The sequence below is a fragment of the Trichosurus vulpecula genome, chromosome 6 (assembly GCF_011100635.1).
Source record: "Trichosurus vulpecula isolate mTriVul1 chromosome 6, mTriVul1.pri, whole genome shotgun sequence".
NCBI classification, from domain to species: Eukaryota; Metazoa; Chordata; class Mammalia; order Diprotodontia; family Phalangeridae; genus Trichosurus; species Trichosurus vulpecula.
In genome coordinates, this window is record NC_050578.1 from 81,077,382 (window position 1) to 81,090,315 (window position 12,934).

The 12,934-nt window shown below is 42.5% G+C and overlaps 1 protein-coding gene across 1 annotated transcript in view; it reads left to right on the forward strand.

The window, feature by feature from the left end:
• The window catches only part of ANKRD17 (ankyrin repeat domain 17), a 111,962-nt gene that overhangs the window by 25,017 nt on the left and 74,011 nt on the right, over positions 1-12,934 (forward strand). Inside the window, exons 2-5 of the mRNA XM_036764975.1 lie at positions 7,579-7,732; positions 8,567-8,723; positions 11,790-11,937; positions 12,137-12,284. Coding sequence (XP_036620870.1) covers positions 7,579-7,732; positions 8,567-8,723; positions 11,790-11,937; positions 12,137-12,284 — 607 coding nt within the window. The remainder of the gene's footprint in view (positions 1-7,578; positions 7,733-8,566; positions 8,724-11,789; positions 11,938-12,136; positions 12,285-12,934) is intronic.

The window sequence follows — 12,934 nt, forward strand, 5'->3', positions numbered from 1 at the left end:
GGCCATGTTCCCAGCCAACTAACGTGACCCTTGAGTTTTTCAGTGTGTTATGACTGCTTGTAGAGTTAAGAGAACTATGTTCCAAGCTTGGGGGGATGCGCCAGCTCTGCCACACCAGCACTCCTTCCCCAAGAACCCCCAACCTGGACTGGACTTAGATCTTCAGCAGGCTCTTCACTCCTGCACTGATGCACCACTTAATTCCTCCCACCAGGTGGGCCTGGGGCCAGAAGCAACTGCAGCTGTAGTTGTATAGCTGCCCCACCTCCAATGCCCCCCCCCCCCAGGTGGCTGAACTGTGAACTATAACGTTTTTAGTAAAATTTTCTAAATAATATTTATGAAGCCAAGATGCAAATACTTTCTCATTTGCTTTGGAAGGTCAGAGTTTATAGCACTATTCGGACAGTTACATTTGAGTCTTTTAGGGTTGGTTTTATTTTTTTTTTTTGAGTATTTTAGTTTTTCTCCCTTCTGTCCCTGATATGACCCGGCTAGTTATACAGTATTTCCTGATCAGTGCATTCAGTCTATTTCTGTTGCATTTATTTTATTAATAGCAATATATTGAATTTTTGAGATGACTTTTCACTAATGATTGTAAATAATGAAACAGTATATTTAATAAACCCTCAGAAAGCATTCATTTAGTAGGAAGTTGTGGGATTCTGGTTCTCAATCTGTACCTTACATTTTATATGACTTTATTCTCTTTAGGCCTGTTTTTTCCTCATTCATAAAACCTGGTGTGGAGAGATTGGGGGCAGGGGCGAGGGTGGGTGGGGGAGGTTGATCTTGGCACAGAGGTCTATTTTGTGATTCTCCTCCTCAGTTGGGAGTGACATATATTGAAAAGTATTGTCAAGGGGCAGCTAGGTGGCGCAGTGAGTAAAGCACCGGCCCTGGAGTCAGGAGCACCTGAGTTCAAATCCACACCATGGCTGTGTGAGCTTGGACAAGTCACTTAACCCCAATTGCCCTGCCTTCCTCAAAAAAAAAAAAAAGTATTATCAAATTAACATGAAAGGGACAATCATCTGTGCTTTAGAAACTCTCAGTATTTATAGTGCCTTAAAATTCCTTCTAATATAATAAAATAACATACATTGATAGTACTTAGTGCATTACTTGGCCCCCACCAGTCAATCGTAAGCTCCTATGTAGATTTTGAGCTACAAGTGCCCCTAAAACCCAGAGCAAGTCTGTGCTTTCTGATGTTTAATCTGTTATTTGTTATTTAAAATATTAAAATGAAGAGGTTGTTTGTAGGGAAGGGAACCATATGTTTCTAGGGGTGTCTGCCATGGCCCCAAAATACCTACACGCCAGGTCCTGCCGAAAGAATTCGACTCATGCCTTCTCAGCCAAGGGAAAAGACAAAGTTTATTAGAGATTCACCATAATGGGCTGTCTTAAGAAATCTCCCCTCCCCCATTGTGAAGCCTGTTTCCACAAGCAGGCCAGATTCAACCTACTGGATTAGATTGAATTTGAGCCCCTTCATAGAGGCAAGATGGAGATTATATACACAAAGACTGTAGGAGGGATTGAGGAGTGGTCTGGGGTGACTAGAGGAGGGGTTTAGGGAGGGTCTTGAGGGGAAGTCCAAGGAGGGCAAGGTGAGGTAATGGGATTAAGGGTGGGAAGTAGCTGAACAACAAAGGGCAAGGCTAGGTAGAGATTTGGGCCTAATGATAATGTGAGGCTTGTGGCCTTAGGGAAAGGCCAGATCCAGTTGGAAGATTCAAGGACAGTTCAAGGGGGCTCCCAGAGACTGCATTCCAGATTCAAGGGGGTTCCCGGAGACTGGGCCCTCATCATTCCCCCCTCAAACAAATAGGACCCAAATTCTTTTGGGGTCAGGGATGAAAATCTCAGCTTCTGAAACTGCTTCCTGCTGGCAAGGGGTGTAGATCTGTTCCCGGCTCCATGGGTCCAGTTCAGGGGGTACAAGGTCTTAGCGGTCATTTGGAAGTTGATGGCTTGGAGCCTGGAGGACACAAACTTGGCAGGGAGGTTAAGCAAACAACAAAACAGACAGTACAGGAGTACAGAGAAAGGACAATATCCCTGGTGGGAATTAAATGTGACTATTTCATACCTAGCTCCCCTAATCACTTGTTCTGTGTACCACACTACTTCGGGGTTCACGAGTGTGTAGCATATCCAAATTAGGTAGGGGGTATCTAAGAGCAAGGTTTGATAATGTGGTGAGCCTGTGGTTAGCCAGCCACTGGTGGCCATCTGCTTCTAGGATGCTCTGAACTTGATATGGAGTCAGAACTTCCAGGGGCTGGCCAAGTGTAAGTTTAGAGGCTTCCTCAATTAGAGTGGCTGTAGCAGCCAGAGAATCTAATTGTTTTAGATTCTGACAGGGGGTCAGATCCTACCATATGGTCTCTCTTTTCTCTATCCTCACTCCTTTGATAATTCCATCCTGGGTCACTAGTGGGAACAGCAGCTGTACCTGGGGGATATTTTATGGGGTTATTGCTAGCCAAACGATCCCCAAATTTTTGGGCATGTTCCCAGATTCTCCTCTTCTCCTCAGTGGTACAACAGGTAGAGAAAAGGATATGCAAATCACACCAAGAAAGTTCAAATTGTAGGCACAGATCCCTAAAACCCTCAGTAAACTTAGTGGGATCTTCTGAGTATCTCCCCAGTTTTTCTTTAATTTGAAGGAGATCTGAAATGGAGAATGGAACATGCACTCTCCTTGTCCCAGCAGGGGAAGCAGGCATTTCCCTCAGGGGAAAAAGCCTTGAAGGCGCTGTGGGACCTGGAGCTTGGGGCTGAGGCAGATTAGACTGCAAGTCCAGGGCATCTCTGGCTGGCAACGGAGAAGATCAGCTAGTACCTGAGGAGGGGTAGGAGTCAGAGAGGGAGGTACCAAAGAGACCTGAGTAGGAGCCACCTCAGAGAGAGGGGCCAGGAGAGGAGGTACTGCCATGCGGGCAGGGCCCAAGGCTGGAACCTGAGTAGGGGTTGCCTTGGGGGTAGGGCCCATGGTGGTAGATACTGCAGGGCCTGAAATAGGGGCAGGCCGTGAGGCCAGAACCTGAGTAGGGGTCCCTTCAGTGGAAGGGGCCACAGAGGGAGGCACCTCAACAAGACCCTTGGCTGGGACCGGAGCAGGGGTCGCCAAGGGGGTTGGGGCCATGGGAGGAGACGCAGGGCAGGAGACTTGGACCATGAAGGAGGCAGGATAAGAGGATTGCACTACAGGAAACCAAGAGAAAGAGGGGATGGCCACGGAAGGGGGAGCACAGGAAACATAGGTGCTCCGAGGAGGTTGGGAAACAGGAGGAGGGGCTGGGGCTGAAGCCCTAGGGGCCATAAGGAAGGGGTTATCCAAAATGTCCTGTTGACCCCCATTGCCCCTTTGTGGGGGTGCTCCTCTAGCTATGAGCATTTTACAATCTTTTCTGAGAACAGGGTTCCGAGAGAGCTCCATGAAGGTCATTATGTAAGGAATTTCTGTCCATTTTCCTTCTCGCTGACAATATAAATTTAACTGTAAAAGAGTATTATATTGTAAAGTCCCAAAATAAGGCCACTCTTCGTGGTCTTCTAGGCGATATTGTGGCTAAGCGGTATTGCAAAGGTATATTAGCTTTTTTTCTTTTTTTAAGTTCTTTAGAGAACTTAAACTTTCCAATTTTGTAAAAGACAGCCTAAGGGTGAATTTTTGGGAATTGAGGAGGTTTGACCCATTGTGAGCCCAGGGGGCTGGAAGTCCCTTCCTCTGCAAGGAGGATCTGGGAGTAAGCCTCAAAAAGGAACAAAGCAAGACAGGAAAAATTAAACACAAAAAGGTACCTGAGATTTTCCCATTCCCTAGCACTGAGAGAATTGGGAAAATCGGGGGCGCACTTCCGGATAGGGCGTCTGTCCTTGTCTTCTATGCTTCAGAAGGTGTGCCCAGGTCCATGGCCTTGAACATAAACCACTGGACCGAACTGAGAGCGTCAGGCTGAGTCCAAGACAGCAAGCAGCTGTCTGACCTACTGGGACCTGGGAAGTCAGGCCCGAAAAGCACTTCCAAAATGCTTGGAGAGCGAGAAAGGGTTTGGGTTAGGGAGAGGCTTACCTTCCAGTCTTGGCTGGAGAAAAACTTGAGATTAGCAGTCGTTCCCGGCCCATGCACCATAAATGAAGAGGTAAGAGGTTGAGAGGTGCTCGACACCCCAAAATATTGACGCACCGGGTCCTGCCGAAAGAATTCGACTCAAGCCTTCTCAGCCAAGGGAAAAGACAAAGTTTATTAGGGATTCACCACAATGGGCTGTCTTATGAAATCCCCCCCTTTGTGACGCCTGTTTCCACAAGCTGGCCAGATTCAACCTACTGAATTAGATTGAATCTGAGCCCCTTCATGGAGGCAAGATGGGGATTATATACACAAAGACTGTAGGAGGGATTTAGGGGTGGTCTGGGGTGACTAGAGGAGGGGTTTAGGGAGGGTCTTGAGGGGAAGTCCAAGGAGGGCAAGGTGAGGTAATGGGATTAAGGGTGGGAAGTAGCTGAACAACAAAGGGCAAGGCTAGGTAGAGATTTGGGCCTAATGATAATGTGAGGCTTGTGGCCTTAAGGGAAGGCCAGATCCAGTTGGAAGATTCAAGGACAGTTCAAGGGGGCTCCCAGAGACTGCATTCCAGATTCAAGGGGGTTCCTGGAGACTGGGCCCTCATCAGAAGTGCTTATTTTATGCCAGGCACTGTGCTAAGCTTTGCTGATACAAAAGAAAGCTAATTATCCCATTATTCTTTGAAGACCTTTTTTGTCCAGCCAAACTGTCCTGCTTCCCATGCCTGGAAGGTAGTATTTCTTCACTTTCTCCTAGAATGTCCAGTTTCCTTCAAATTCCCACTTCCTATGGGAAACCTTCCCTTCCTTGGGCACTCTATTGTCAGCCTGGGGGTGCAGTGGATGGAGCACTGGACTTGCAGTCCAGAAGACCCGAGTTCAGACCTTAGAAAAACTTACTAGGCAAGTCACTTAACCTCTCTTTGCCTCAGTTTCCTCAACTGTAAAATGGGGATAATAACTACTTACTAACACCTGGCACATATTAGGCACTTTATAATTGCTTATTTCCTTCCTGTGTTTTAATGGTCATCCTGACAAAACTCTCACTTGCTTCTTTCATCCCTCAGAATTGTCCTATTTCTGCCCTTTGTAGGTATCTGCAGTAGATGCCTACACTTTCCTCCCCTCTTAATCTTTCTTAACCCCTTATAGTTCAGCTCCTAACCTTATCATTCTACTGAAACTTCCCTCTCTGAAGATACCAGAGATCTTTTGCCAAATCCAGGGGCCTTTTCTCAATCCTCACTCACCTTGACTTCTCTTCAGTGTTTGACCATATCGATCACTCTCTCTTCCTAGACGTAGTCTTCTCTCTAGGTTTTCAGGACACTGCTCTCTTTTGGTTATTATGTACTGCTCCCTTGGCTCCCTCCTCCCTGCAGTCTCCTTAGATAGATTTTCATTCTTATCAAACCTTCTTTCTGTTGGTGTCCCCTCATGGTTCCGCCCAGAATCCTTTTTTCCCTCCACACTACACCACTTGGTGATCTAATCAGCCCAAGGATCTCATTACCATTTCTATGCTAATAATTGTCAAAGCTATCCATCCTTCCCCCAAGGTCTTCTCTGACCTCTAACTGCCTTTTAGAAATGCCGAATTAGACTTTGCTGCCCCCCTTCCCCCACCATCCTTCCAGTCTCCCTCTTCTGCCTTCCCTGTTACTCTACAGAGCAACATCATCTTCCTAGTCCCTCAGGCTCACAACCTAGGAGTCAGCCTGGATTCTTCACTGTCTCTTTCTCATTCCTCACCCCCCCCCCCCCCCCCCCAATGTCCTAGTGTCTAAGTTCTTGCCAAGGCCTGTTTGCACCTTTACAGCATTTCTCAATACGCCCCCTTGTGTCTTCTGACACTGTCACCTCTCCCGTCCATTTTCCATGCATAGGTTCAACCATGACATCCCCTTTATTGAAAGGCCATTGACTCCCCGTAGCTTTCAGGATCAAATACAAAACCCATTCAAAAACTTTCATAAACCAGTCAGCCCCCTCAGCCCCCTCCTACCTTTCCAGTCTTCTTATGCCTTTAAGTCCCAACTAAAATCCTGCCTTAATTCCGATACCTTCCCTCCATTTATCCTGTATCCAGCTTGCTTAGTATATATTGGTTTGCCCATTATAATGTAAGCTTCTTAAAGAGAGCTTCTTTTTTTGTATCCCCAAGGTTTTGCAAGTAGTAGGCACTTAGTAGGATGCTTGTTTGATCCTCTTATGTGCCCATACACAATTATCTGTTTCTCTTCATCTAATGGTAGGGTAAGGTTCTTGAAGGTCCAAACTGTTTTTTGCCTAGTACATATACCAGTCTTTTTTATTTTTATTTTTTTAAAGGTCCAGCCCTGTGATTTCATGGAAGTAGAGAACACCTGGTGAGGAAATGTCCTCTACTAATTGTTGTTGCCCAACTCTTCTGTTATCCTAGAACATTGAGAAGTTAGATCCTAGAAAGCCATCTTAGAGAGACCATCTACTTCCACCCCCTCAGTTTATAGATTCTATTATAAATTAAATAAATATTGATTAAGTTCCTACTATAAGACAAGAATGTGTTAAGTGCTGGGGATACAAAAAGAGGCAAAAGACAGTCCCTTCTTTCAAGGAGCTTACCATCTAGTGGGGGCAGACAACACAAACAATGAAGCTGAAAAAGGGGAAAGGCAGGGCAAAAAAAGTAAAGGTGCCTTGGCCAGTGGGGCTTGACCAGAGCAGAGTCACATCCTAGCAGCACAGCTGCTGGAGGCTTTGGAAGGGGTTCTGCCCTTCAGCTTTCCATTCTAGGGGGTGCTGGCGAGGCCAGTCCCTAAAGCTTATAATCTCTGGGCTAGGAAGTTTCCCGATGCTGGGATTTTTTTCCCTAGAAGCATGATTTGCTTGGATGCAGCTGCAGGTGGTTGAGGAAACTCAGGCCTTCAGAAGTTAACTTGCCCCAGCAATCACAAGCCAGTCCCTGTCAGAATATGGATTTGAGTCCATTTTCTCCTTGCTCTGAGACCTGTTCTGTTTTCCTTTCTTCATTTCATCTTGTATATAATAGGTACTTAATAAATGCTAATTGGGTTGAGTTTTTTCATTTACGTACCTTGTGCTGATTATTAGGGCAGCTCGTCTTCAGTGGATAGATTGCCAGGCCTAGAGTCAGGACAACTCATCTTTCTGAGTTCAGGCCTTAGACAGTCATGAAGAGCTGAAAATCACTGAAACAACTGAACAACAACAACAAAAGATTATACAAAATAGTATTTTTTAAAAATCAGGAATTCATAAATACTAAGCAAAGTGTCAAGTTGTACAGATGAGCAAAATTTTGTGATACATCTGTTGATAAGTGAAATCTCTCCTAGACAAGTTATATAACTGAGAATATGCCTCATGAGTTTGAGTTTATTTACATATTCATCCTCTTTGTAATTAGGAGTTTTATTAATGTGGATTTTTTCAGGTGACTTTGTAATTAGGAATTTTATTTATGTGAATTTTTTTTTTCAGGTGGAGTCATTCATTTTAGATCAGGATGATTTGGAAAATCCAATGCTGGAAACTGCTTCCAAGTTACTTTTGTCTGGTACAGCTGATGGTACAGACCTCAGAACTGTAGATCCTGAAACACAGGCTAGATTGGAAGCTTTACTTGAGGCTGCAGGTATGTGTTTGAATCTTAAGTCCTGAATTAACTCTTGCATATTTGCGATAATTAAGAACTGAGTGTTTCTTGAACAATTTCTTTCCCCTTTCCAAATCATACTTTTAAATTTTCTATTCCTTTTCCATAAACATCTTCAGTCATCAGCATTGTAAGTTCCGAAATCAGTATGCTAAATATTAATGCTGTTGTTATGCTTGTGGAGATTGAAATGTACTTTGATTTTTTTGAATTGGTGCTTTTAAAAATTTGCTTCACAGAAAGTAAAAGCATAGGATGTCAAATCTTTTATTAAACAAACATTAAGTGTTAAGTAAACATTTTTGGTAGGAGGAAATCCTAGCTAAATATCTAAAGAAAATTGAAATGAGGAGATATTTGAGCAATTTGAGTAAAGCAATTCAAACTACTTAATGGCATATAGCTGTGTTATTATGAAAGATGACTGACCTGAATGCTAGCCTCTAGTGACCACTTTTCTAAGCATTACCCAATATTGTTCTATTAAACTTCAAAACAGCAGTTACAATTTTGTTGGTTTTTTGAGGGGGGAGGCTCTTGATTTCTTTACCTAAAGGAACCTTTTCTAGAGGAAACTTCCACTCCCAATGAAGAATCTCTTCAACTCTGCATTTTATAGCCTTAGAAAGCCTCTGCCAGACTGCCCCTCTTTTTGTAGATTATCCCGTTAAACTTCAGCCTGTCTTGTCTCTAACCTTTCTCTTTGGAGAGCCACTCTGATTTTTGACCAGTTTTGTTTGGATTTAAGTAACTCGAATTTCACTTGTTTTTGCTTTTGATGTGTCCTGATCTGCCTGGTAAATTACCACGAAGGAATTGGCAAATTATCTACTGCTGATGGTAAAGCCTTTGCAGATCCGGAAGTGCTCCGAAGGCTGACATCCTCTGTTAGCTGTGCCTTGGATGAAGCAGCTGCTGCCCTTACCCGCATGAGAGCTGAGAGCACTGCTAGTGCTGGCCCCACAGACAAGTGAGTGAATAGGGGGCTGGTGGTTCCCTTGTGTATCCCCTGTTAGATGTAGCCTTAACTCAATACACATGGGTGATTATTTTTGTAAAACATTCAAATGCATCCTGACTTAAAGCATCACCATCTTCAGTATATGTAGAAGTTGTATGGAACAGTGGATTTTTGAACATTAGGGTGTAGAGAAAATATGGTTGGTACCTTTTTTCTTTTACATAACTCCTGACACCAGAAGGCTCCACTTTTATTCCTCTTAGTTTGTTAACTAAATATTTCTCTTAAGGAACAATCATCTGTAAATGTTAAGTTGTATTTTCTAATAATAACCTTAAAAATGTAGGAAAAATGGTAGAGTGTTTTGAGAGTAAGTAAAAATAGCCTGTATAGAAGGAAGGAAGCACATTAAAAACCTCCTTTTTAGTTTCTGAAGCAATTTTGAGGACTGATATTTCTCTACTCTAAAAACACCCTTCCCTGGCTGAAGATGGCTTGGGTGGAACACAAAAGGCCTATTTTAGGGAAATGGATTTAGGAGTGGTAACCAAAATTTAGATAAGAGTTCTTGGACTTTAGGATGCAATATGCAATACCTTGCCCCACCTTACTCTTCCAAAATGTTGATAATGATTCCTGGATGGGGTGGAGTGGGGGAAAAACCCTTTACTTTCCTGGAGGGGTGTGGTCCAGGAAAGAACTGAATTATCTGTTCATTTTATTAAGAGGCTAGGTTCCTTACCATACCTTACACTACAGTCCCTTCCCTCAAAGGAGCATACATTCTGAGGAAATAGCATGGAAACAAATACATACAAACAAGATATAAGGTAAATTGGAGGTAATAGCATGGGATAAGGCACTAACATCAAGCAAAATCGTGAATGACTTCTTGAAAAAAGGGGGGGGTTTAGCTGAGGCTTGAAAGAATCCTGTGTAGCCAAGAGATGGAGATAAAGGAAGGAGGAGAGCACTCCAGGCCTGAGAGTCAGTCAATGAAAATACTGACTTAGGAGAGTTTCTTAAAGTTCTGCAAGGTGGCCAGTATCACTACATCATGGAGTGTAGTACGGAGGGGAGTAAAGTCTATGAAGACTGGAAAGATAGAAGGGGGCGAGGTTATGAAGGGGGCTTTAAAAGCTAAAGCGGTACCTTGGAGAGAACACTGGGCTTGAAATCTGGAAGACTTAGGTTCATGAGTTCAAATCTGGCATCAGGTACTTATTAGCTCTGTGACTTTGGGCAGGTCACTTAACCCTGTTTGCCTCAGTTTCTTCTATCTGTAAAATGAGCTGGAGAAGGAATGACAAACCGTTCCACTGTCTTTGTTAAGAAAATCCCAAATGGGGTCACAGAGAGTTGGGCATGACTGAAAAAACGACTGACCAGCAACTCAAAAGCTAAACAGAGGATTTTGTATTCAATCCTGGAGGTAATGAGCCACTGGAGTTCATTGAATTGGGAGGTTGGGATGGGGAGTGGGACATGGCTGTTTAGCTGGAGGGAGGCCAACCAGCATGCTACTGCAGTAGTGTAGACGTGAAGTGATGAGCTATTGTGCCAGCATGGTAGTATGGAGGGAGAAAAGACAGATGGGACAGTGCAGTGTCTGGGCTGGCAAGCCTGTCCTTTCCTCTGAGAAGACCTTCCAACCACACTAACAACTTGATTGGCCAAGTAGGTGAATGCATCAAACTTGAACCTCTTATTACGGGAAGTCCAATAAGCAGCTAGCTTTCCTTTTGTGGTGGGATTGCACCCCATTGATTGGCAATAGGGAGTGACTGGAGCTCTGGAGAGAGATTAGGTCTGGATAAACTGATCTGAAAATGCTGTGCATAGGTATGATAATTGAATCTTGGGAAGGAGTGGCCTCCAAACTGAGCCTTAGGGGTGTGGCCAGGCACTGAGTTGTGACTGGTTTTGGAATGTTAACTCTAAAACTATGTTTTAATGTTGTAATCTTTTCCTTGTTCAAGATTCCTGTTAACCTCATATCCTGTTGGGTTAGAGAGAAATATCAGTGGTCATTGGGTAACTATGCCAATTTGAACATCTAAGCCAGAAATGGTTTGGATATTAGAATAGTATTAAATTTTTAAAAATTATTCGTCTTGTGCCTAAAAGAGAGTACAGTATTAATAGTTTTTCTTCAGCACTTGGATCATTTTTTCCACTGTGTATCAGAATCTTTCTTTTGCAACTCCAATACAAGTATAAAAAGGATTATAGAATTGTTTACCACCTTATAAATATAATCCATTTTGAGTAGTTTACCTGTTGCAGATGGAACTTTTCCTCTTGACATCTTTATCACCATCCTTTTTGTTTAATTATCCTATTTTCCTGCTCCTGGGTACTTTTGCCTTCCTCCTTTTAGCATCATTTCTCATTCCTAGTTTGGCATTTAGAGGTTACTGCCCTGCCATAGTAATGGCATAACCCTGAGAATCCTTGAATATAGTGCCTGCTGGGCTTGACAAGACTGAAGGGAAAAATCAGAGTCTTTTATAGGGTATATTATAGTGCTGATTCAAATAGGTGGAACACAATATCAAGATTTTATGAGTATTAAAAATGACATAAATTGCACCCCCCGCCCCCAATTTTTGTTTAACAAAATATTCCAAATATTAAATGTTATGGAATTTATTCAGCTTAATGTTTGTACTGATTTAAAATGCCTTTTGAATGCCAGCCTTTTATTTACAGATTTTTAGAAATTTAACCATTTGCTTGAGTCTATGTATTACTAATTTGTTACATTAGAGTAAGCCTTGCATATAGGGATTTTATTTCACATGTAGTTGCCACACATTAAAATTGATTAGAGACCCTGAAGAGAAGATATAGTTGCAGATATGGCGAAATGTGACATGTCTAGGAAATACTGACCTAGTGTTTTTTAAAGAAAGAGCCAGGTCATGGCAGAATGTGTAGGCATCCTCAAACTAATTGGGATCTTTGTCATTTCGTGGACTATCTAGTTTGACTTGGGAAAGTAATATATTTCTGGTCAGAAATTATCAGTATGCTTTGTACGTAGTGAAGTTCTGAAATTTCTTCCTTTAATAGTCGCAGTTTGGCAGAAGCCTGTTCAGAAGGAGATGTAAATGCTGTGCGAAAATTGCTAATTGAAGGGCGAAGTGTGAACGAACATACTGAAGAAGGGGAAAGCCTTCTTTGTTTAGCCTGCTCAGCTGGGTATTATGAGCTTGCACAGGTTGGTACTTTGAAAGATAATAGCTTTTGTTTATTAAGTAACTATGAACACTTCCCTTTTTCAATTATTTATTTTCTCAAATAATTAAACGTTTACCTAAATTTTGCCCTGGTTTAATTAAATGCTCAAGAATTCCAAGTCAAGCACTTGGACACTTACTATTGCCAGCATAACCTTGTAATGCTCTTTTCCCTCCAAGGTTTTGTTGGCAATGCATGCTAATGTAGAAGACAGGGGCATTAAAGGCGACATCACACCTTTAATGGCTGCTGCTAATGGAGGCCATGTCAAAATCGTGAAGTTGCTGCTGGCTCATGGGGCCGACGTCAATGCACAGTCTTCAACAGGTAATGGTTATCTCTTGCTCAGCCTTCCAGAAAGGTAACAGCCTACTGTAGTATGAATCTGACAGGTTGAAACCCCCATTATTAAGTGTTACCTTCACTCAGTTTGTTTCTTAAATTTTCCACATATTTGACATTTACATTAAATTGTTCTAGATATTAATACAAATTGCTTTCAAAACATATTTTTGAATATAACTGCCCATTCATTTATATATTAAAAATTGATTTGCCTGTGATGGAGAACCTGTTTGTTTGGACTTGACTTGGTAATGTGTTGAGAACTTGTTTCATCTATTATCAGGTCATCTGTTCTTGACTGACATACATTCCCAAGGCACCTTAGCACATTTCTCCTCTAAAATCCTATGGTTTTGAAAAGATTTTGAAGGAAGAAAGATGCCTAATTCCCTACCATTATTAAACTGTGTCCCCTAATGCTGTGATAAATGTTTCTGAGACTTCTTGCTCTTAAGCCATTCTTTTTGGCCAGATTATATACTTTTTAAGGCCCAAGAAATGCGATTAATTTTTCCAGAGAATATTTTTGTTTGTTCATTTCTTGTATTTTTTTTTTTTGCTTTTTTTTGCCTTTTTTGGGGGGAGGGGCAGGGCAATTGGGATTAAGTGACTTGCCCAAGGTCACACAGCTT